General features: G+C 52.8%; 7 protein-coding genes across 7 annotated transcripts; 5 read left to right on the top strand and 2 right to left on the bottom strand.

Annotated features, from left to right (window-relative positions):
* Window positions 1-304: 304 nt before the first annotated feature.
* On the top strand, window positions 305-1,632 carry F5Z01DRAFT_198261 (ketoreductase). Its single transcript, XM_046258070.1, has 4 exons — window positions 305-521; window positions 572-704; window positions 756-909; window positions 963-1,632. Exons 1-4 carry the CDS (start codon window positions 504-506, stop codon window positions 1,513-1,515), a joined length of 858 nt encoding a protein of 285 aa, XP_046122394.1. The 5' UTR covers window positions 305-503; the 3' UTR covers window positions 1,516-1,632.
* A 1,116-nt stretch (window positions 1,633-2,748) lies between these two features.
* F5Z01DRAFT_670185 (Six-hairpin glycosidase-like protein) lies at window positions 2,749-4,281 on the top strand (the record flags this gene model as incomplete). Its single annotated transcript, XM_046264523.1, has 2 exons — window positions 2,749-2,952; window positions 3,004-4,281. 2 exons carry the CDS (start codon window positions 2,749-2,751, stop codon window positions 4,279-4,281), a joined length of 1,482 nt encoding a protein of 493 aa, XP_046122393.1.
* A 114-nt stretch (window positions 4,282-4,395) lies between these two features.
* On the bottom strand, window positions 4,396-7,118 carry F5Z01DRAFT_689811 (fungal-specific transcription factor domain-containing protein; the record flags this gene model as incomplete). Its single annotated transcript, XM_046266095.1, is given in 7 exon segments — window positions 4,396-4,409; window positions 4,429-4,881; window positions 4,930-5,204; window positions 5,302-5,924; window positions 5,972-6,663; window positions 6,721-6,801; window positions 6,857-7,118. 7 exon segments carry the CDS (start codon window positions 7,116-7,118, stop codon window positions 4,396-4,398), a joined length of 2,400 nt encoding a protein of 799 aa, XP_046122392.1.
* Window positions 7,119-7,646: 528 nt separating this feature from the next.
* On the top strand, window positions 7,647-9,466 carry F5Z01DRAFT_746773 (vitamin H transporter; the record flags this gene model as incomplete). The annotated part of the gene is made up of 5 exons (XM_046266961.1): window positions 7,647-8,308; window positions 8,357-8,463; window positions 8,514-8,990; window positions 9,062-9,180; window positions 9,230-9,466. The coding sequence occupies 5 exons, from the start codon at window positions 7,647-7,649 to the stop codon at window positions 9,464-9,466; spliced, it is 1,602 nt and encodes a 533-aa protein (XP_046122391.1).
* Window positions 9,467-14,101: 4,635 nt separating this feature from the next.
* Window positions 14,102-15,758, bottom strand: F5Z01DRAFT_197724 (uncharacterized protein). The gene has a single exon (XM_046258064.1). The coding sequence runs from the start codon at window positions 15,564-15,566 to the stop codon at window positions 14,349-14,351; it is 1,218 nt and encodes a 405-aa protein (XP_046122390.1). The 5' UTR covers window positions 15,567-15,758; the 3' UTR covers window positions 14,102-14,348.
* A 1-nt stretch (window position 15,759) lies between these two features.
* On the top strand, window positions 15,760-17,470 carry F5Z01DRAFT_197798 (uncharacterized protein). Its single transcript, XM_046258065.1, has 2 exons — window positions 15,760-16,996; window positions 17,044-17,470. The coding sequence occupies exons 1-2, from the start codon at window positions 15,952-15,954 to the stop codon at window positions 17,256-17,258; spliced, it is 1,260 nt and encodes a 419-aa protein (XP_046122389.1). The 5' UTR covers window positions 15,760-15,951; the 3' UTR covers window positions 17,259-17,470.
* On the top strand, window positions 17,471-20,066 carry F5Z01DRAFT_197799 (uncharacterized protein). The gene is made up of 3 exons (XM_046258066.1): window positions 17,471-18,552; window positions 18,604-18,820; window positions 18,874-20,066. The coding sequence occupies exons 1-3, from the start codon at window positions 17,682-17,684 to the stop codon at window positions 19,925-19,927; spliced, it is 2,142 nt and encodes a 713-aa protein (XP_046122388.1). The 5' UTR covers window positions 17,471-17,681; the 3' UTR covers window positions 19,928-20,066.
* The last annotated feature ends 1,245 nt before the right edge of the window (window positions 20,067-21,311 follow it).

Genomic DNA, 21,311 nt, shown 5'->3' with positions numbered 1-21,311 from the left:
CGGCAGTGTCTCTGTTTTTCTTTTTTTCCTTTTTTTGCCACGGCAATGGAGCTGACCGTGAGAGGTTGGTTTGTGATCTTTTGGCCTTGACGACATCACTGACAAGATCAAGGACTCTAGGCAATACTCCTGAGTATTTCGCGAATGCCGTACATCTGCTGGCCAAGAGGCTGGTGATGGACCTCAAGCCTCTTATCACATCGTCATATGCGCTCATAGAGCGAGCCAAGCCATCTGAGGCCCAGCGCCAGGAAGGCCATCCAAATTTTGATTCTCACGCAGAAATGAGAGATGGGTAGGCGATGGTTTGAATCCCATTGCAAAAACCCATGATCGTACCCACTTGAACCTGCGTTTGCCAAGTAGCCACCCTGCATGAAGAAGCGTGAGGGGTTCACGTTCTTCGGGGCATTGCCCACGTGCAAGATCGTACTCCATTACCAGACCCCAGCGCACATGCCAGTCGCAGAGTCCAAGCTCGATTGACACATAGCACCGTGGCCATGTCTTTAGACACTCATGTGAGTAGGCATGCCCTGGGTGAGCACCCCCCAGCTCACTCGTGTCGCAGCCTGTCATATTTGGCGCCGGGACCGCCTGGTACAAAAGCCCGGACGATGACGGCACTACAATTCACCAGCCGACTGTCGACGCCATCAAAGCCGCAATTGATGTTGGGTATCGGACACTGGATGGAGCCCAAGGTATGTGCGTAGGCGGCCAAGAGAACAAGCGCTGCTGACTGTCCCGCGCAGCCTACGGTACAGAGAGGGAACTCGGCATCGCGATGGTTGAGTCCGGGATCCCGCGAGCATCGTTTCGATTGAGTACCAAGGCGAAAAGTACGTCCAACGTTGAGAAAGCCTTGGAGGAGAGTATTGTGAACCTCCAGACGGACTTTGTTGACCTGTAAGTGCTTCGATCCGGCTGGATGGCCACACGTAGCTGATATCGTGCTCCAGATATCTCATCCATTCTCCATTCCCGGCCTCAACAGACGTCGAGCTCCAGGATGCCTGGCGCGAAATGGAGCGCTGCAAGCAGCGAGGCCTGGCCAGGGACATTGGTGTGTCAAATTTCTCCATCAAGAACATGTCGACAATCTTGGAGGTCGCCACGATCAAGCCGTCGGTCAATCAGATCGAGATGCATCCGCGCTTGTATCAGCCCGAGCTTTATGATTTCCTGAGACGGGAGAACATTGCTATCCAAGGGTTCTCCTCGCTGGCGCCATTGAGAGCCGAGTCGGGCAATGAGACGCGTGTGCTCACCACCCAATTGGCAGCCAAGTATAATGTCGACGAGATGGCCATCTTGATGCGCTGGGTAATTGATCAAGGGGCGGCGGTGGTGACGACAAGCTCGAAGAGGGAGCGAATGGCGACCACTTTTTCGCAAGTTCGGTCATTCAAATTGACGGATGAGGAGGTGGCACAGCTGACGGCCACAGGGAAGGGCAGATGGTTCCGCGGCTTTTTTGCCGATGAGTTCAAGGTGGCAGAGGCCAACTCTTGAGGTTGTTTGCTGGTACGAGGGGTAGGCGTGAAGTTTTTCATCATCTCTTGTTGAAGTTAACATTGCCGTTTGTTAGGCACTGGAGACCGCTTTGTTCGCTTGTTACCGTGCTGTGATTGTCAGTTATAGCTCGCCCTGGGTCTTGCGCTATCACCCACTGCGGTCTTTCGGACGCGTTCTTGTTGCTGCCAGGGAAATGGCAACCATGGCATCATGAGCTGCAATTGTAGCGAGGACGGTTGCCGTCGCATTTGGTCTGTTGTTGTATCGTTGAGCAAGTTTGGCCGTTACGTGTATCCGACGCGTTGGGCGCGCTCCTTGACGTATCTTCTTGTGACGACGCGCCAGGCAAACCCGCCAGACGCGCTTTATGCTCGTCGGCCGGTCCTATTGTCGTCCTGATCCATCATATCATGGTGGGTGAGGTACATCTCAGAGCCTTGATGGAAAGGTACGCGTGGCTGAACGCGTGAAAAGCAGGGCGTATCCGGCCGTTAAGTTTGTCTTGTGGCACTGTCATCAGAACATGAAGTGTTTGCGGAAAAGCCAACTACAGCTCCAGCTGCGGTGGCAAACTTGTGGCTGGCCGGTGCGTTCAAACACAAACATGATATTGATTGATTTAAAACATGATCCTCAATGCAGACCGGAGCGTTCAGTCCTATCTTATCTCGTCTCCCGTGACAAGCACCTTACCCTATACCTGTCCGCATCTTGATTCAACGACTCACAGGTACCAGACGAATGTTGTCCAGTAGCTAATCCAATAGATAATCCTTAATCCCCTTGTCGTCTTTTGTGAAGCCCTGCTACTGTTGAATCCGGAGCCCTCGTCATTGTAACGTTGATGTCTCGACAAAGGTATATGCTGACGATTTGCGCCCCATGTTCGCACGTTGCTCGACATTTTCTTTTACAATCGGCCAATCGAACGCCAGTAAATTACATCCCGCACTTCAGTTATGCTATGCTCTCTGTGCTCGTTCTCTGTAGCCAACAAACATGACTCCGTGAGGGGCGTTGTGGTGTGCATCGGACGCCGGGCTAAGTCGCGGCTTCAATCTGCCCGAGCGACCGACGCCTCAGTCACTCAGTCATGCGTGTTGGAGCATTTTGTGCGGGCCCCAGAAAGTACAGCCGAGCAACAAGATTCATATGCGAAATATACTTCTGTACATGACTTGGATTCCAACAAAAGCACTCAACTCGCATCCATCACACGCGGAGATCACCATGGCACCTCACGCAGACATGGCGTCCGACGACATTGTAACTACACCAAGGACTACAGGGCTCGACGCTACAGAGCAGACAAATATGCGAAAAGAATCTGCAGTCCCCCAGAGTGTGGATGTACGACAACAGCTGGGGGCTCTGTTCGAAGAAAACATCGCTGCCAAGATCCTTCGCACTGCTACCGAAGGACTGGTCAACAACGTGGGTGAGCTGACGCTGATGAGGCAAGAAAAAGACTGAGCAAGTATGCAGAATCCTCCCACAGCGTATCCTGAGTATGTGCTACAGACTGGCCCTGAGGCTGGCAAGTATATTCTCAGGGAAGCTGACTTTTGGACATGCGGCTTCTTTCCAGGCAGCATCTACTCCTTGATTGAGCGAGCCGTCAAGTTTCCACATGCTTTCGCAAGCCAGGCAAAGGGGCAACTGCTCGAGACACTCGGCAAGCTTGGGGAAGCTTGGGCAGAGCCCATCCATGCCATGGCGCAGAGGACCGACACACACGACATGTCATTCATGATCCAACCAAGCATGCGGGTACGTTGGGAGGTTTTGCACGATCAAAGAGCACTCGAGACGATCCTCACCGCAGCGGCGTCTTTGTACACCAGGAACAACACCAGAGTGGGCGCCATCAGGTCATGGGATGTCCTGGATCAGAACGGCGTCAGCATCACCAGCGCAACCGATGATTTCTTGGTAATCATTGACTCCATGTGCAATCTGGATCTCTTGTACTACGCTGCCAGCCACACTGGCCATGCGGAAATGCGAAGGGCAGCCACAGCCCACGCCAAGACACTGATGCGGACACACATGCGTCCAGAGAAGGCGACAAACAGCAACAAGAAGATGCTCAGCACCATTCACGTGGTCAACTTTGACCCCAAGACTGGTGACATCAAAGAGCGCCGCACCGGTCAGGGGTTCCACGCCACATCTACTTGGGCGCGAGGCCAAGCGTGGGGCATCTTGGGGTACGCCCAAACGTTCATGTGGACTGCGGATGTTGAGTTCCTCGAGACATCAATGGCCCTTGCTGAGTATTTCATTCACCGACTCGAAAGTTCCCCGTCCTGCGTTGAGATGGCCGTTCCAGGAGAGCTTCGTACGAGAGGTCGCTACGTACCACTGTGGGACTTTGACGCACCCATTTTGGATGAGGCAAACCCCCTGAGAGATTCGTCCGCAGGAGTCATTGCCGCCAATGGTATGCTCATCCTCTCGCAGGCTTTGGCGGGGCTGGGCAGGAGTCAGGAGAGTACTCGGTTCCGTCAGATGGCCTTCGCGATCGTGGCTGACACCCTCGACTTCTCTCTCTCTCGGGATAAGATGGAGGTGGCCTTGGGCAAGGAGGGAGTGATTGCTCGCGACCGCACAGAGGGACGCCGGTTTGACGCGATTCTGATGAACGCGACGGCCAACTACAATGCCAAGGATCACAAGAGATACTGGGATCACGGGCTATGCTACGGTGACTACTACTTGATTGAGTTTGGGAACAGGCTTTTGAAGATGGGTTTTGTGTGAGCATTAGGTATTCTGCATGATTATGCCCATTAACTCTCAGAAATGATTACACACCCATACCACCGTCTCCTGGAGTCACCCACGGTAGCGAATTGTTTCCAGGTGCCGCAAAAATCATATCGTCGAGGCTGATGACCCTGTCCATACTCATAAAGTCCTCATCCATCAGCAGATGGGAGATGGCTGACAGATTGTCCGGATGAATGCCGTCAGTTGCTAAGCTATTTGCGGGCATGTTGCCCAAGTGCAATTGTCCAGATTGCTCGTGAGTTTCACATCTCGAATCGGGCAGACTATGGTTCACATTGTCGCTGGACATGTTGGTCCTTGTTCCGGACTGGCCGCCGTCAGGGAAGAAGGGGCTAGATGGAGTTCCCCGGGCCAGGCCACTGGAGTACCCCAGAACATCAATGGTCAAGCTAGGGTCCTCCGTGCACTGTTTGCGCATGAGACGTAGCTGTTCGGCGTATTTTCCAGCCAAGGAGCTGGTAGCACGGTGAACCAAAATTGGACCAGCCCATCTTCGTGCCATCTCGTCGAGGGCATCGACCAGATCCCGGAACTCGAGCGGAAGCTCGGAATTATAGTGCCGCCAGTGGACTGATATTTTTAGCTGGCAGTCAATAGACAGACCCAGGGACGACTTACCCAAGAGTACACGAGCACTTATGTAAACGCAAAAGGCGTACTGGTCGGCGACCGGATAATGTGACGGGGTATACTTCAGGTACTTCTGCGTGATGGTGGCTGTTTCGATGGCAGCAACCTGGCACGTTTCAGCACTACAGAAGCTGGGCAGCTTGAACGTGTCAGACCACTTCGGGTCTGGATAGGCAATTCTCTGGTGCAGGAGAATCATAGACGTGTTGTGTGTGACATGGGCCAGTGTCAAATTAGGATCCATGTTTATCATGGTTGGTTGCCTAGAGATATTCGAGTCGCGCCATCGCTGGGGGAGGAACATCTTCCAGCTTGACGCTGTTAGTCTCCGAAACTTCATGCTTCCATAATTGGACTCACTGAACGAGGCGCAGATCTAGCTCTTTGAACCGCGTCAACCAATCACTGACCTGTTGTCGATTCGAAAAGTCAATGTTCTGTTGCAGAAAGTACGTCGTGATGCGACTCAGTGACTCGGTTGCCTCTATGCGATAGGCAAAGGCACCGACGGTAGTCATGTCAGGGTCATTTATCTTCGCATGTGAGGCCGTCGCTGCAGGCGTCGACGCTGTGTTATCCTGCCCCTTGTCAGGGCTGGGATAATTCCCGGGTAGAAACGCTATCGAGTTGCCGATCTTGGCCACGCTCCGGTCCCATATGCCAAAGTAGGGGGTTGTCACGCCCTCCTCTTTATGCCACGTGCCTCCGTCGGCGGGTAGCCGTCTTTGCACGTCATCCGAGGTGAGACTCGTGTTCCAGCCAGTTGTGACTGAGCAGAAGCGGTCTAGACAGAAGATAGTCCAGAAGACCCTCCGTCTCTGCTCTTCCTCGGTCCAATTCTTTGGCCTTTTCACCGTTGGCAACGGCTTGAGCAAGGATGTCTTGGCATGACTGTCGTCCTCTACACTGAGTTGCAAATATTCGACAGTTCTGGTGAGTGATCCTATCACGGACCAAGCTCGCGAGGCTTCCCCATTGCCAATCTGCAAAGTCAGTTAAAGAGTGCTCGACGTAGAACTGGGCAACCCACATCTTCAAAGGCCACAATAATCAAGGCCTGAAGATTCTCCACCGACAATCCATCCATGCAAGTCAAAAGGACCAAGCGCCTCGAGCGAGCGCATATTCGCTCGACCTCTGTTGCAGAAAGTCTCAGATTGGGGCTCTCGACAAACCGCAGTGCCGCAATCACCATCGCATGCAGCACAACAACAAGCTGCGGAAGCTCATCATGGTTCTGGACGCGTTGTCTGAAATTTGTTTCGTGCAGAATTGGTATCCAGGGCTGGACGCGGTCAAAGTATATACTAATGACTTCTTCCAGAAGGGTCGCATCCGGCAGGCTTGAGACACTGCTGTCCAGGTTCTCGTCCAGGGAGAAGGATACATCAACGTTCGGGTTGCCGCAACTGTCTACTCTCCGTCTTTTCTTTGCAAGGGGCGCATGGCACGTACGGGGTGAGATTTCCGAATTGCGCTCGAAGTTGTTGCGACTGGATCCATTGGTCCCAGTGGGGGAAGCTGCTGTGTGATAACGCGAGGTGTTGGCCAATCCAGGCATTGAGTCCCATCGCCGCGTTGCGTTGAGCTTCTGCAGCTCAGTGGCTAGCATGGACAAAACTCCTAACACATTTGGCGTCCCATTCTCAGGTGTCTCGGTGGGCGCTGGATCGGAGCAGGTTGAATTAGATTGCCGTTCGAGCAAAGCCTGTTCAAGAACTTCTGTTGCCGAGCGTCAGCTGCGATGAGTTTACAACGAGTTGATCCGTGTCCTCATACCAACACGCCGACTCAGACTGCCTACCGCTCCGGCTTTGATACCGGGCTTGTTTTTCTTCAGGTCATACACGCAAGGGGAAGCTGCTCGTGATTGTTGTCAGTCTACATGGGCGCGAATGGGATGCGACTTGCACACCTAGCCTGACACAGTGAGAACATGTCGGCTGTTCTCGAGAGCATTTCAGCTTCCGCCGACGGCACCCCTGGCATGAGGGTATCTCGTTCTCCGCTGCGGCCTCTGTCATGCTGACTGTCTCTGGCATTGGAACCAGGTTGCAGCTTGTCGATTGGAGAGTTCGGGAGCGGGCAGCGTTCCAAGTACCGGCCGCAGACTGATGCGATGAAGAGCCAACTGAGGGGTCTGCAGATATTATGCGCTGCAAATCGACTGCCGCCATTTCGGGTCAACTATCCCCGTGATGGGGAAAGTGGTGAATCCGGGGAAGACTTGGACAATGCACATGGGTGGGTGTTGATGTTGGGGTTGACTGGAGTTTGCGGGGTTGGGGCTCTAGGGGGCCTGGCCCTGGTTCACACTGAGCGTCTTTGAATGAGCTCTGTCGTCAAGTGCTCAAAGAGGTGAAAATTCATGTGTTAGGGCTCGGCCGGGGAATTGTTGATCGCCTCTTGAATCTAGAGATTTGAGGTTCCGTCGTGGACCTATCGTCCATCCAGTCAGCCAAATGACACCCCAGGACATCGTGCTCCGGACATCCTCACTCGCGCGATTAAGCATTTAGCATACAGCGGGTACCTTTGCCCCGATGCCCGGCTGTGGAGCTTCCCATTGCCGGTCCAGTGCCACTCCAACTTCCTGTAATTCACACCAGAGGTTTCTTATATAATGTCGGCAAAGGCCGTGGGATCTGGATACCTCTCCACTGGACATCGAAAACGAGTCTAGTCCGTTCTCTGTCCCTCATACAATGGCTGAGCCGAGACCAACCGAAGTGGCCCCAGTACTAGCTGCGACCACGAACTCGCACAACGACGTCCCTGAAGTCAAGGAACCCGAAGCATCAACTGTTGCTGAGCCCACAACGAGCAACGATGAAGCCATCCTTGGGGAGCGCGAGCTCAAAGAAGCGCCAACTCGCAGCGTCTGGCTAGCATGGCTCTACATGTTCGACTGGTACCCTTCTCATTACCCAAAGGAGGAGCGCAAGTTCTTGCGCAAGCTCGACGCCTTTATGATGACCTTTACCTCCATCGCGTTCTTCCTCAAGTGGCTTGACCAGTCCAACGTCAACAGCGCCTACGTGTCGGGGATGCGAGAGGAGCTGGGCCTCTACGGCAACGAGTACTCCAAATTCCCCATGTTTTACAACATTGGATACGTCATCTGTCAGGTTCCGGCCATGCTGGTGTTCTCTCGGCCTCAGTTCACCAGATGGTTCTTGCCAAGCTGCGAGGTCCTCTGGAGTCTCTTGACATTTGCACAGTCGCAGTTGAACACCGCGGGACAGATCTACGGCACACGATTTTTGCTCGGTGTTTTGGAGACGCCGGTGGCATCGGGTTGTCTCTTCATTTTGTCGTCGTGGTACAAGCCCGAGGAGTTGTTCAAGCGAGCGGGCTTGTGGTACGTGTAAGTATCGGGTTCCGCCATTCAAAAGTAATCGCGCTGACATTGAAGATCCAACAACATTGGCGTCATGTTCGGTGGGTATCTGCAGTCTGCGGCATATACCAATCTCAATGGCGTTGGTGGCATGTCTGGTTGGCGATGGCTTTTCATTATTGGTGAGTAGTCTGCGCGTGCAATATTGCACAAGACCTGACACTTTTAACAGATGGTTCCATCTCCCTGCCGCTCTCCATCCTTGGCTTCTTCATCTTCCCCGGGATGCCGATGAGTGGCAAAATCTGGTGGATGAAGGAAGAGGAGCACGCCCTCGCGCAGCTCCGCCTGAGGGAAGTCGGCGTCGAAGCTCCCAAGAAGATCACAAAAGCCCTGTTGAAGCGCATCTTCCTTCGCTGGCACTGGTACCTCGGTGTACTCGCCTATATCTTGTTTCTTTCAGGTGCCTACCCACATGGCCAGATGGCAATTTGGCTCAAGGACCTGGGTGACAAATATGGCACGTACACCGTTCCCCAGATTAACGAAATCCCAACTGCCGCGCAGGGCGTCTCTGTGATCTCGACAATCATCGCCACAAATCTATGCATGGTGTATCCCACTTGGATTATCTACACCATTATCATGAGCCTTTTCATGTTTGCAAATATTTGCATGATGGTGTGGGATATTCCTCATGACCTAAAATGTGAGCATTCCCACGACTCGAGATGCTCTTCTCCGCGGCCCTCTTCATTGGATGCTAACAATATAAAACAGTCACAGCATTCATGCTCTTTGGCTGCTCTGCCGCCGTTACGCCAATCCTAGCACCGACAGTCAACTGGTGGCTCAAAGACTCTGCCGAAGCTCGTGCCTTCTTCAGCGGGAGCATGATTGTGAGACTAAAAGACCCCCGTTGAGACAGACTCTGGCTGACCTCTCCAGACCCTTGGATTTGCCGTGAACAGCTTCTACCCATTGGTGACGTTTCCGGTTGTCGAAGCACCGCGGTGGAAGAAGGGTTACATTGTCAACTTTTTCTTCATCTTAGGTGCTTGGGGTTTCTTGACGGCGGGATATTTTCTGCACCAAAGGGCCGAGAAGAAGCAAAAGCTGAGGGAAGCTGAGCTGGCGCTTGATGAAGACAATGTGAAAGGCGAAAGTGTCAAGCATGTGGCATGAGAAGCGCAGGAAGCGTATTTGATCCCAGGGTGTATTAATGGTCTTGCTTGACCACAGCCTAAACAACAGCTTGAGAAATGCAGAAGTATGCACAGAGATCTCAAATTTGGTGCAGATCTCGTCTCCAAAGTATTGCGGCTGTTGTCTAGTGATGAATGATTAATGACGTCGAGAAACACAATCTTCAGCTACGGGATTGACGCGTAAATACTGTTCGATATAACATCACCTCGTCACTATACGCCCGTTATCTCTCTTAAATTCAATTTATGAGTACTTGTCACTGGCTAGTCGCAAACCTTGCAGTCGAGACTGTGTCTCAATATCATGCTCTGATATTGCGCTCGGTCTCAGAAGATTCTAGTCTCGCCTGGTCGATATATTAGCTACATGTACACATCGGTCTCGTCACGCATTGATGCGTCCATTGCTGCAACTTTCGATCATCATAAACTACGGATACAGATATGTGTGGTACGGCATTATAAATATCAGAAGGCCCAATGGTCGCTCACCATGGCTCGAGATGCCAACTCCTTGCTCCCCCACAGTGCATAAGTGCAGTGAGACAACGGCACGCATTTACTAGATGGAACAGATCGCTAACAATGTTAGGCAAGTGACAAGTCCACAACCATGGTGATTGGCGCTTGGGCCATTGCTCCGAAGGCCGATTAGCTGGTGATAACTTGTCCATGTAGCATCTCAACTCTGGGCAATGGATGATACCCCTTGAGGCTCCATATGGCGCAAGCGTAATTGAACTGGCGACGAATATCAACGACTCGCTCCAACGAGCCATGTGATTCACGATGCGTGTAATTCCCACGTCGAGGTGCGTCGTCCAACCCCGCCCAAGGTCAAGTGCACGAATCTGAAGTGAAAGTGAGGAACCAGCGCGTCAATGGAAGACACGCCGCATAATCGCGCAAATCGCGTCCGATGAGTCGCGTCTGATGAGTCGCGTCTGATGAGTCGCGTCCGATGAGTCGCGTCCGATGAGTCGAGTTACAGTCTAGAGGACGTGTCCGAAAGATATCTTCCGTACATCTAGTAGTCCGCTGTCGTCGACCCGCCTTTCGTATGAGTGTATACCGTTATTTCTATTATAATTGTCAGTCGATGAAGCATTCAGCATTCTTTAATATCATTCCATATTCTTATTCTCCCGTCTTTCGCTTTCCCGCTGGCCGTCATGCCGCTCAAACGAACTGGGCAGGTGTCGTCCAGTCGTCCCACGAAACGACTCCAGGCCGCTGCCGTTGCGAAGGGGCAGACCACGTTGTAGGGCTTCTGTGGTCAACCGAAAGCAGCAGACACAGACGACTCGACGGTCAGTTCATTCTTGTTCCTTCGGTCCGCTCAGATACTAATAGGACAGGCCACTCTATCCCAGCTGAAGATCGTCAATACGAACGACGACCAGGCGGAGGAGGAGGAATCGAATTACTTCGACGTGTCAGACCAAGAGCTCCTGGGGTTGGAAATTGCTCGTTCGACTACTGAAGAAGCTCGGCCCGAGGACCAACAGCCCGGCGAGCCCACCGACAAGACGCCCGTAGACGACGAGACAGACGAACCAAACCAGGACGACGAGTATGAGGGTTTCGAACTCGACATTGACGATATTGCGTTTCTCGACGAGGCCACAGCTAGCCATCCCTTCGAGATTGCCCTTGAGGCACTGGCCGTCCCAGACCCCCGAGAGTCGTGGACGGACGAAAAAGGCGTTCTGAGAGTCGGTCGACAACCCCTTGCTAAGCAGAAACATGTCGTGTCGGCACCACAAGCAATCGTAGCCCAGCACATCCGTTATGCGGTCCGATACAACTACCATTGGCGAGACGATGCGTTTGAGCACTTGTCGCCGGACGCGATTACCGAGCAAGAGGCGAGACTGAAGGAAATCTTGGTCGGCTCGCTGGAGGAAACTAGAAGCGGGTTCGTAGCGCGTACTTGCGACTACCTCGGCGTACCGCTTCGAATGGCCTCGGGGCCTCGTTCGCTGTCTATCGAGGCTGTACAGCCGGTCGTCGTCGTGAACGGTCGGGTGGGATACCATTTCGCGCCTAACGTGGCCCTGATTTCCTCATTTTTAAACTTCGCCAAGCAGAACCACCCGATTGTCGTCCTTCCGAGTATCGCGGCGTGGCTGCGAGCAACAGAGGAGCCAAACTTCCAAACGGCAAAAAGCAAAATGACATGGGCGTATAATGCAGTGTGCAATGCGTCAATGATGTATAAGGTAGTCGACCTCGGGGGCCCACACACCGCCAGAATTCAACGCTGGGAGAATCGGTCAACGGAGGAGCGACTTGAGTGTTTGGACATGCTTCGGACTGGTCGCCGTACCAGAATGATAGCAGATGCCCTCGCAACTCCATCAAAGGGACTTGATTTGCTTGCTTTCCGCCGGCCGTCAGGCGCGCGGAGAAACATGACGAACCTAGAAAAAAGCTTCAGCCGACAATTTGCCCAGGTTGCCGTGGAAATAGCCAAGAAACACGGGCTGACGAGGGAAGAATATACAGAGCTCCTCACAATTCCGTCCCCGTTGCCTGTAGAGCGGATCTTCTACCCGTTCCATATCTTGTCGCGAGCGCATGCAGTCGCCGTAGGCTGGGGTTGGCTTGAGCTTCTGCGATACGCCGAAGCTATAGTAAATACAATGCAGAGAGCATGTAACCGACAAGCAGAAGACGCCGGCCTCGGCGAGGAGGACCTGACAAGCGAGACGTTATGCTACTGGTTAGTCGCCTATTGCAGCCAGCGGATTACCAAAGTCAAGACAGAACGGCCGACGGCTAGCATAGAGGAGATTGCCTTTTTCTCCCTGGATAGATGGAGTATGCCGATTCTCCCATGGACAAACCATGTCTTTTCCGCTTCACTATGCAAAGGCCTAGATCACGGCCTGGCGATGCTGCTTGGTTTCGAGAAGCGGGCGCCGAACGAGTCGTTCGACCCTCTAAGACACATCGACATCGCGAAACGGACGGTCGAGGTCGATGCGCGCTTCACTAATATGGCAATGCATAATTACAACGTGAGCGACTGGCCGTCTCAGCTTGAACTCCTTCGAGACATGCCGATTTCCCATCCATTCTGGAAACCAGTCGACGACATTGGCGAAGCTTGGACCGGCGTGGTAAGCTCTGACGCTAAACCACTGCCACCAAAAATCGAATTCGAATGCCCGCTGCTTGAAATAGATCAGTGGGAGACTGTTGACGAAGAGAACCTACCGGATTCGACAAGGACAAGCTGCTTCGATAGCTATGGACAATCATTCAGCAATGTTGGACTCCTAGTAGCTCATTGTCGGTCGGCTCATCGAAAAGACGGCTTGATTCTTCCCGCGCGGACCGAGACAACGAACCAGGAATCAGACGCCGAGTACTGGAAATTGACGCTTTCCAAGAATCATAAGTGCTCGCAATGTCCAAAGGCGTACCAGAAGAAGGAACAACTCCGCGCGCACATTCGGTTCGCCCACTTAAAAGTACGACGTTTCCCCTGTCCGACATGCCGAAGAGGCTTTGTTCACCGGGGCGGCCTGCAGGCCCATATCAGCGCCGTCCATCGGAAAGAAAGGCCGTGTCCATGCCCTGTGCCGAAATGCGGCGTCCGCGCCGTGAACGTCCACATGCTACAAGTCCACCAGCGAAACGTCCACGACCGCGTGAAGCTATTCCCGTGCGACGAGGCGGGTTGTGGAAAGTCGTTCTCGATGAAAGCCGATCTAAAGGTGCATATCGAAAGGATGCATCGGCAGACGGTTGCGTGTACGTGGCCGGGCTGTCAAGCCGTCGTGTCGAGCAAGTCTGCTTTAATAAAGCATCTGAATATCGCGCACAATCCCACCGGGGCAAAGCACGTATGCTCCGTTTGCGGCGCGAACAAGAAAAGCGTGGCGCATCTCCGCCAGCACATGGCGATCCATTCAACGGATCGACCTTTCAAGTGTGACTGGTTGAAGCCAGGAGAAGCCGAGCCTTGTCAGAAAGACTACAAGTGCTTGGAGGATTTGCGACACCACCAACGGAAGAAGAAGCATGGCCGATACGCGGCGTAAAGACATTGGGAAGGGCGTCCGTGACACATCGCTATACGTTATTTGCTGGGGATCCGTTGTTTTATCTTTCTTCTTGCGAAAAGGCGCTTCTGGGACTTGTTCGTTATTATTCATCGTTTTGGGGTTTCGTTTTTGCTTGTCTACTCTGCTGTTGCATGATTTCGGAAGTGCGCTCGCTGGTTCTTTGTAGTGGGTTCGAAGTCTTCGGGAGGAGGAAACTAATTGCGATAGTATGAATCGTTATTTGGAATGTGCGATAGTCGGAGTTTCTCGCTTTCGGTCGCATTAATGACTACCACAATCGTACCTACGAGGTACCAAATGTCTCTTTCGTACAGAACTCCTCGTTGCCAAATACTGTGCGCAAAAGAATGTTGTGGGTGTTGTGTGATAGATTGGGTTGAAAAGAGTTTGCAAGAGTGCGTCAAGTACGTGATAATAATTTTGAGCTCATGACGATAACGTGGCGCGTCTAAGTATTATTCGGCTCCGAAGTTAACGCGTTTCAAAACAACATCACGTTTGCTGCCAACAATGTTCAGCAAGTTACATATTAACAACCGTCACATTTGGTGCTTGGACACATCATCCGAAGCCAGTGCAGACTAGTAATGAACTACTGTGACCATGTTGATTAAAGCACACAATAATACCGTCCCTAGCGCGTCTAGTCCCTCGTCCTTGACCATCTGTCACCTGTCGAGACCACGCCCCCTTTCTTTCAGACCTGCCTCGCAGAGTGACAATCTTCTTGTTCTAGCCTATGATACCTTCGTGACTTGCTCAAATTGAGGCAAAGACGATGACCTAGTCATCAAGGCCCGCAGCGGACTCTGCTTCACTGATCGCCTCACACTTCCTCTTCCAATAGGCGCCCTCTTCCTTAGCCTTCGTGGTCTCAAGTCTCTGGTTTCTCAATACCTCCCGTAGTTCCTCGATATGAGATCGAAGAGGCCTCGTGGTGGGATCGTCAAACATGGACTTCGCGTCCTTGTGGGCAGCCACGATGGCCTCGTGTCTCCTAGTCGAGATGGTCGATCGTGTTTCGAGATCCGTTATCCGCCCCTCTAGCGTCTTCTTGTCTTTTTCGGTTTGTGCTTGATAAGCAGACAGGAAGGCATGCAGAACCCAAAGTATCTGGTTTGGCTTTGTCGTCAAAGTCCGAGCCAATTGTTGCCATTCTGTGTCGGCATCCAGCACCATCGTCATCTGCTTTCCCTTTTCTCTCAGCTGGTAAAGCTCATGGATAAACCACAACAGGGGGTTCTCGTTGTCATTGGGCAGTGATGTTGTTGTCCCGGAGATGGGACAATGGTCGCCATTCGTCGCGAGTCTTGCCTGAATCCGTTCTTGAAGCTTCATCAGCTCAACGCAGAGCCCATGAGTCTCCGTGCGAGGGTCGTTGTCGATCAAAGCGACCGGTTGTTTGCGATGAGGGTCGCCTTCTAAGACTGTGCTCATGGGTTCTGTGACCAAATCCAGGGCTTCCACGTTGTCGTCCTCGGTTATGTGGCCGCTCGTGACTCTCAACAGCGGCGCAACATGGGTGTTCCAATGATCATAAAGGGAGAAAAAAGGATGATGAGGAATTCCTTCTGCATCTGACATCAGGTATGAGATGTCGTCCAAGTGACCACCATCGAGACCAACGATCCCATCTCCAGCCCAGTTGTGCTTTGTATAGTCAACGGTCTCGTTGAACCTTGCGGCCAGTTGCCACAGGTCGTCGACCACGTCCCTCATCTTTTCACCGCGGCCAGATAGGTTGTCTGTTGCAGAAGAGGCGGGATCGCGGCTTTGTGGCTCCTCGCATGGGGAATCGAGCGCTTCTGTGGCTGTTCTGGAAATGCTGTCGTTGGTGTGTTCGAATTCTGTTGCCCTGGCAGTGATGGTGGAATTAGCATTGAAACTTCCTGCCTCGGTCTGAGAAGTCCAGGAAGCAGGGCCGGCTTCTGTTTCTGCTCGTTCAACCTTCGGCTGCGGAGAGCTCCCGGGACGTTGACTGTTGCTGGAACGAGGCTCCATGGCTACGAAGCGGAGACAATTTCTCGGTATTCTTGAAAAACAAAGGTCTGAGTTCACTCAGGGTACAATTCCCGAATTAAGAAATTTCTGCAACATTTGGTCACGTTTTCCTTTTCACCTCAGCCGCGTCTCACTCTTAATCGTCCGAAGTCAAGGTGACGCGTTGTGAGCGACTAGACACAGCCAGGCAGGCAGTCTGGTTTTTTTCTTAGGTACCTTATTTCATCAAACTCTGCACACAGAACCCATATCTCTTGGTTGATCATTTCCAATTGCTGGCTTCGAGACTCTCACCATTGTCTTTGGACGTCTTTGTTTTGAAGATTATCCCGCATTGCGTCTATTCCAGCAACCCTCTGCTTTACCTGTGAGCAGCTTTCACCGCATGATGCCACGAACTCCAAACAGAAGTTCACGCTCCGGCGCAAAGGCTAGCATCCCTCGGGCTTCCAAGCGCAAGGCTTTGCCTTTCAACCCTACAATCCCAAAGTCTCCGTCTCGCGGCACTTCGCCCATGGAAATTGCTCTTTCGGGACTGCCGCAGGCTCCTGTCGCGCGACGCACGTCTGACGTTGAAAGCAACACGGTGGACGGTTGTGGCCATGCAGCAAGTATGATGCTGCTGGTTTCCAATGACCCAAACTCACGATTCGGCAAGGAATATCAACGAATCGCGAACAATGACAGCGAGCTAGCGACGCCGCATCCGAAATTGTCCGTGAGCCAGCCAAAGAGACAATACACCCGCCGCGAAGCAGAGGAGTCGTACACACAAATCAGCCAAATAATTGAAACAGGTGTTGAATCGACAGAGGAAGAGGTGACGCAGGTCTTAGAGTGTCTCGAGCCAATCGCGACGGTGGTGCTTCCTGGAGAGAAAAAGTTGGACATCTCTCGTTGGCTGCGCCACAACATCCGTCAGCATGGCGAGCGGCTCTCTGTTCTCAACGAAGAATTTGACGAATGCGATCCACGGGACCTCACAGTCGTGGACTATCCCGCTCGTGACCAAACATCAGTGGAGGCTATCAACAACCCAGTGGTTTTCATCGCTGAGCAGTTGAACGATAGTTGCAGAGACGAAGGCAAGGTACAGAAGGCAATCCATTTGACTTTCCTACTGGCAGACGTGCAGGCCGACTCCTTTCAGGACCTCGCCCACGAGCGCGACTATTGGCGCGCCGAAGCTCAGAGTGTTCGACGTCAATTGGCTGAAAAGAACAGAGAACTCCTCCACGCAAAGTCCACGGTGCCTACCGATATCGAATCCCCACTCGACCTGGCATTGAAGTTGACGGAGTCTTTGACGAGAGAGCAGGCTGAGAACGATAAAAGCCGCCTTTCTTCCAGAACGAGAGGCCCAGGCGACGAAGTTGCACGAACGAATCATGGGACCATCTTCGGATCTAGTGAAGATGGTGATAATAGGGGTAAGTTCGCAGACCGATTGTTGTGACCCAAACTAACTGTCGGATAGCAACACAATATCAGCAACACGAACAAGCAATTCAACGACCCGCCAGCATCCATGACAGCGATGAAGGAGACGAAGCCAATGATTCAGACGGACTATACGAGCCATCAACGAGTTCCGGCTGTATGACACGTCGGGGCGACGATGCCCACGGCAAACGAAGGAGAGCTCTTGGCGCCGTGAGATGGAGCAAGCGTCTCCGCCGAAGCGTTCGATGAAGTCTCGCCATGTCGACAGCCGTACAGGTCCAAGATGTGGACGAATTATGGATGAATGGCCCGAGAACAGTGTGCGAGGCGTACTTTGCCTGCGATTGTTTGATTATGAAGAAGAGAAGTTTGCTGCGATGCGACAGGCAGAAAATAGTGAGAACAACCTGTTCGTACAAGAGCCTGAGGGGCCTTGATCAAATGCTTGCCTGCTCAACAGAGTGCTCACCATTGATGTACTACGTAGGTAGGCAGTAGAAAAAGGTGACAGACTGCATAGATGGAGAGGAATGGCACATTGCTCCGAGGCCCGATGCACACTAGTGGATCACTGTGACATACTGATGCCCGCTCCAACGTTCTTGACCAACTGTCAACTGTCGTGACCGCGCCGCTTTATTTAGCAATTTACTCTCAACACAGCAGATAACCATGCCTCGACTTGCAGGCTTCTCCGACAACCCTTTCCAGAGCCGATCAGATGTGATAAAAGCCACGATCGCTCTTCTCCGTCCACTGATTCCCTATTTTTCGCAGGGCAAAGGTCGAATTGCAGTTCCAAGCGCGACGGCAGCGCACTTTGACGAGCGCCCAGCACAGCTGGAGGGCTTCGCCCGGCCTCTTTGGGCTGTTGGAGCTCTACTACTAGCCCTTGACCATGGGGTCCAGGATGGTCTAAAAGCTGAGATCACAGAGCTGGTACAGCCATGGATCGATGGTTTCATCTCCGGAACTGATCCAGAGCATGCCGACTATTGGGGCGTCATGAACGACATTGACCAGCGCATGGTGGAAGCAGAGATAATCTCTTTCGCACTGCTTGCGGCGCCAGAGCAAATCCTTGGGAAAATGACAGACAAGCAGAGGGAAAATGTTGCGGCCTGGCTCCGCTCACTTCACAATCTCCCCATGCCCGAGAACAATTGGCGTTGGTTTCGCGTCTTTGCCAATCTCGCCCTCGTCAAAGTCTTGGGGGAGCCCCTTGGCAATGTCCAAGCGGAGATCTCCGCAGACATGGACATTCTCGACTCGTTCTATCGGGTTGATGGGTGGTCAGCGGACGGGCCCTGGCAAAGCCGTGAACAGGCTCAGAGCGAGCTGGACGTGGCTGAGCGCACAGGAAGAAGGGATACCGTCGGCATCGGCCGACAAGCGGACTATTACTCGGGAAGCTTTGCGATACAGTTTAGTCAATTGCTTTTCGTCCGGTTCGCGAGTGATATTGACCCAGCGCGGGCTGCACAGTATCGTAGCAGAGCTCGCGACTTTGGCTCAGAGTTCTGGCGCTATTTTGATGCTTCAGGTATGTTTGTCCCCCTAGTGTGACAAGAAGAAATGCTCACAGAGAAAACAGGCGCTGCGATACCCTTTGGGCGATCATTGACTTATCGCTTCGCCTGCGGTGGCTTCTTTGCAGCTTTGGCCTTTGCTGATGCCACTGAACCCATGTCGCACGTCTTGTCACCAGGTGTGGTGAAAGGCCTCCTGTTGCGACACATGAGATGGTGGGCTTGGCACTCGGACAACATTTTTTACCCGGATGGCACTTTAAATATTGGCTGGCTGTATCCGTGAGTATTTACGCCGAGCTGTGCACATGAAACACGCCAACTGACTTACCCAGGAACATGTATATGGCAGAGGACTACAACTCGCCGCAGTCGCCATATTGGTGCCTCAAGACGTTGATAGCAGTTGGATTGCCTGATGACCATCCATTCTGGACTTCTGATGAAGAGCGTTACCCCTCCTTCTCTCCACCAGCGGCCTTGATACGAGCCCCTGAACAAATTGTGTGTAACCACCCTCATGGAAACCATCATTTCATGTTGACCCCGGGCCAATGGGTTGCTTGGCCCATGAAATCCAATCAGGCCAAATATTGCAAATTTGCATACTCTTCATCGTTTGCGTTTTCCGTACCCACAGGTCCTCTGATCCAACAGATTGCGCCGGATAACACCCTGGCACTCAGCAGGGATGGGCGGGAGTCGTGGGCGGTGAAATGGAAGTGTGAAGAGGTTTCCTTCCGAGAAGTGGTCCTCGGAGGAGGGGAATTGTGTTCTGGGGTCTTGTCGGCGACCGTGAAATGGTATCCGTGGGGTGATCGAGCAGTGTCGGTGGAAACGACACTCATCCCTCCAACGGACAGCTGGCCTGACTGGCACATTCGGGTGCATCGCGTCTATGTCAAGGAGGGGCTCAAAACACTCCATCTTTCTGAGGGTGGATTTGCAATCTCAGGCCGCAGACTGTCTGACGGGCGCAATCTTCCTGTTTTGGACGACGTGCCGGAAGATGCGAAGATGGGCTTGGAAGGGCTAAAGGAAGGTGAAGGTGAGGCTCTCATCATGTCCGAGGCGGGTGCCAGTGGTCTGGTCAGCTCGCTGAAGGGCGCTGTCGCCCCGTCTGAGTCCAGAGTCTCGGTCTTCAAGCCGGACTCGAACACCAACATCGCTTGTCAGCGTACCCTGATGCCGCTGACGGAGTATGGCTTCTCTGGGGGCCTGAACGCAGGTACGGAAGTATGCATTGCGCAGTGCGTGTTTGCCGTTTCTACACGTGCAAATGGACGCCAGCTTCCGCCAAAAACGCCATTGCGATCTCGTTGGCTCCAACGTCCTCGCCTGGTTTTTCACGACACGGGAGCCTTGGCAATGGTCAAATGTGTGCGTTAAGAAATAAACCAGGCGTCCATCATTAGAATAACGATGTCCCTCTGTCTGGGACCATGTGGTCAATGCGAAATCACTTGTCCCAGAGCTTTTGCTCTGGGTTGGTCCTTTTCATAAGATGTCTCTGCGTTTCGATTTCCAACTGCGATGAGCATCGTCACCTTAAAACAGACACTTTTCGAGATGCTTGTGATGACTCGGATCGTTTCAGCACACGTAATGGGGGGGACACAGACGCCCGGGAGTCAGTACCTTAGCTTGAGGGAAAAAATTTCTTGCGATGTCGAGACAACATGGAGGCCTTCAAGCTCACGCCTGGCAAATTTTTCTGCTCATGTACGCATGGCGTCGATGGTTCCAAAATGGCGAAGCTCAGTCACATTGGTGCCTGTTCATCGTCAAGGAAATCAACTGGCGCGCGCGTCACGGGCTGTCACGATCATCGCGTCGCTGACAATCTTCCACTCGAGCTTCACTCATGCCAACATGAATTGATTGCGACACGAATCTAGTTGGCCCGCGGTTGATTAAGCTCTCTTGATCGAGCATGAGAGTATGCGCCCAAGCTCGACCACAACAAAGAGGCGGTTTGCTGAAGTAGGAGAATGCATAAGGTAAAAAAAGCATGCGAACCATCTCGCGCCGACGTCCCGCGTGCGGTCTTCATTCTTATGTCCGCCCCGATTTCGTCTTCGTCCTCACCCCTCGTCACGTCCCTCGCTTTCGCTATCGCTTGGTCCATTATCGTCTGCGTCCATGACGCCGCCCTCGTTATCACCAGCATCTCGAGCTAGTGCAAGCGCGTGTCCATGCGAGACATTCCATTCCCTCGGAAACATGTCGGTTTCCTCTGTGTACTCAGGCGACAGCATTTTACCGTGTTCAGATTCAGAATGCGCGAAACCACCGCCTTGTAGATCGCCTTGAACGGGGGCATTCAAAATTGTTTTGATTGGCGCACTTTGTCTTAGTACGAGCCGTCAGAATCTACTGACGGATACTGGCCCTTCAGTGCATATACCATCTGGATGCCACCTAGGTCCTCGAGTGGCTTTCTGTCAACGATATGCGATCTGGCCGGGGATTCTTCAGACTGGATGTTGGTGCTGAAAGGTGAGTAGTCGATGCTTTCGTGACTCGTCTCTTCAAGCCTTCTATAAGCTTCCAAGCTTGCGGGTCCGAGCGTCGGTCTGAATGTCGTTCGCCCAAGGTGGTACGTTGAGGATCTTGGGGAGACTCGCCACCGCCGAAGATGGATCCTTTGGTCTGGGAGCCTGTGTTAAGTGATACTCCTCAATTTTCCTCGTGGTTGAGCAAGGCGTCCTGTCCGAGAGGGGCTCGCGAGCCGCTACGGCGACACTTCGTGGCCGAACCGGAGGCAGATCCT

The sequence above is a fragment of the Emericellopsis atlantica genome (genome assembly GCF_019669845.1).
Source record: "Emericellopsis atlantica unplaced genomic scaffold F5Z01scaffold_2, whole genome shotgun sequence".
Lineage (NCBI taxonomy): Eukaryota > Fungi > Ascomycota > Sordariomycetes > Hypocreales > Bionectriaceae > Emericellopsis > Emericellopsis atlantica.
This window is presented reverse-complemented; position numbering and strand designations above follow the sequence as displayed.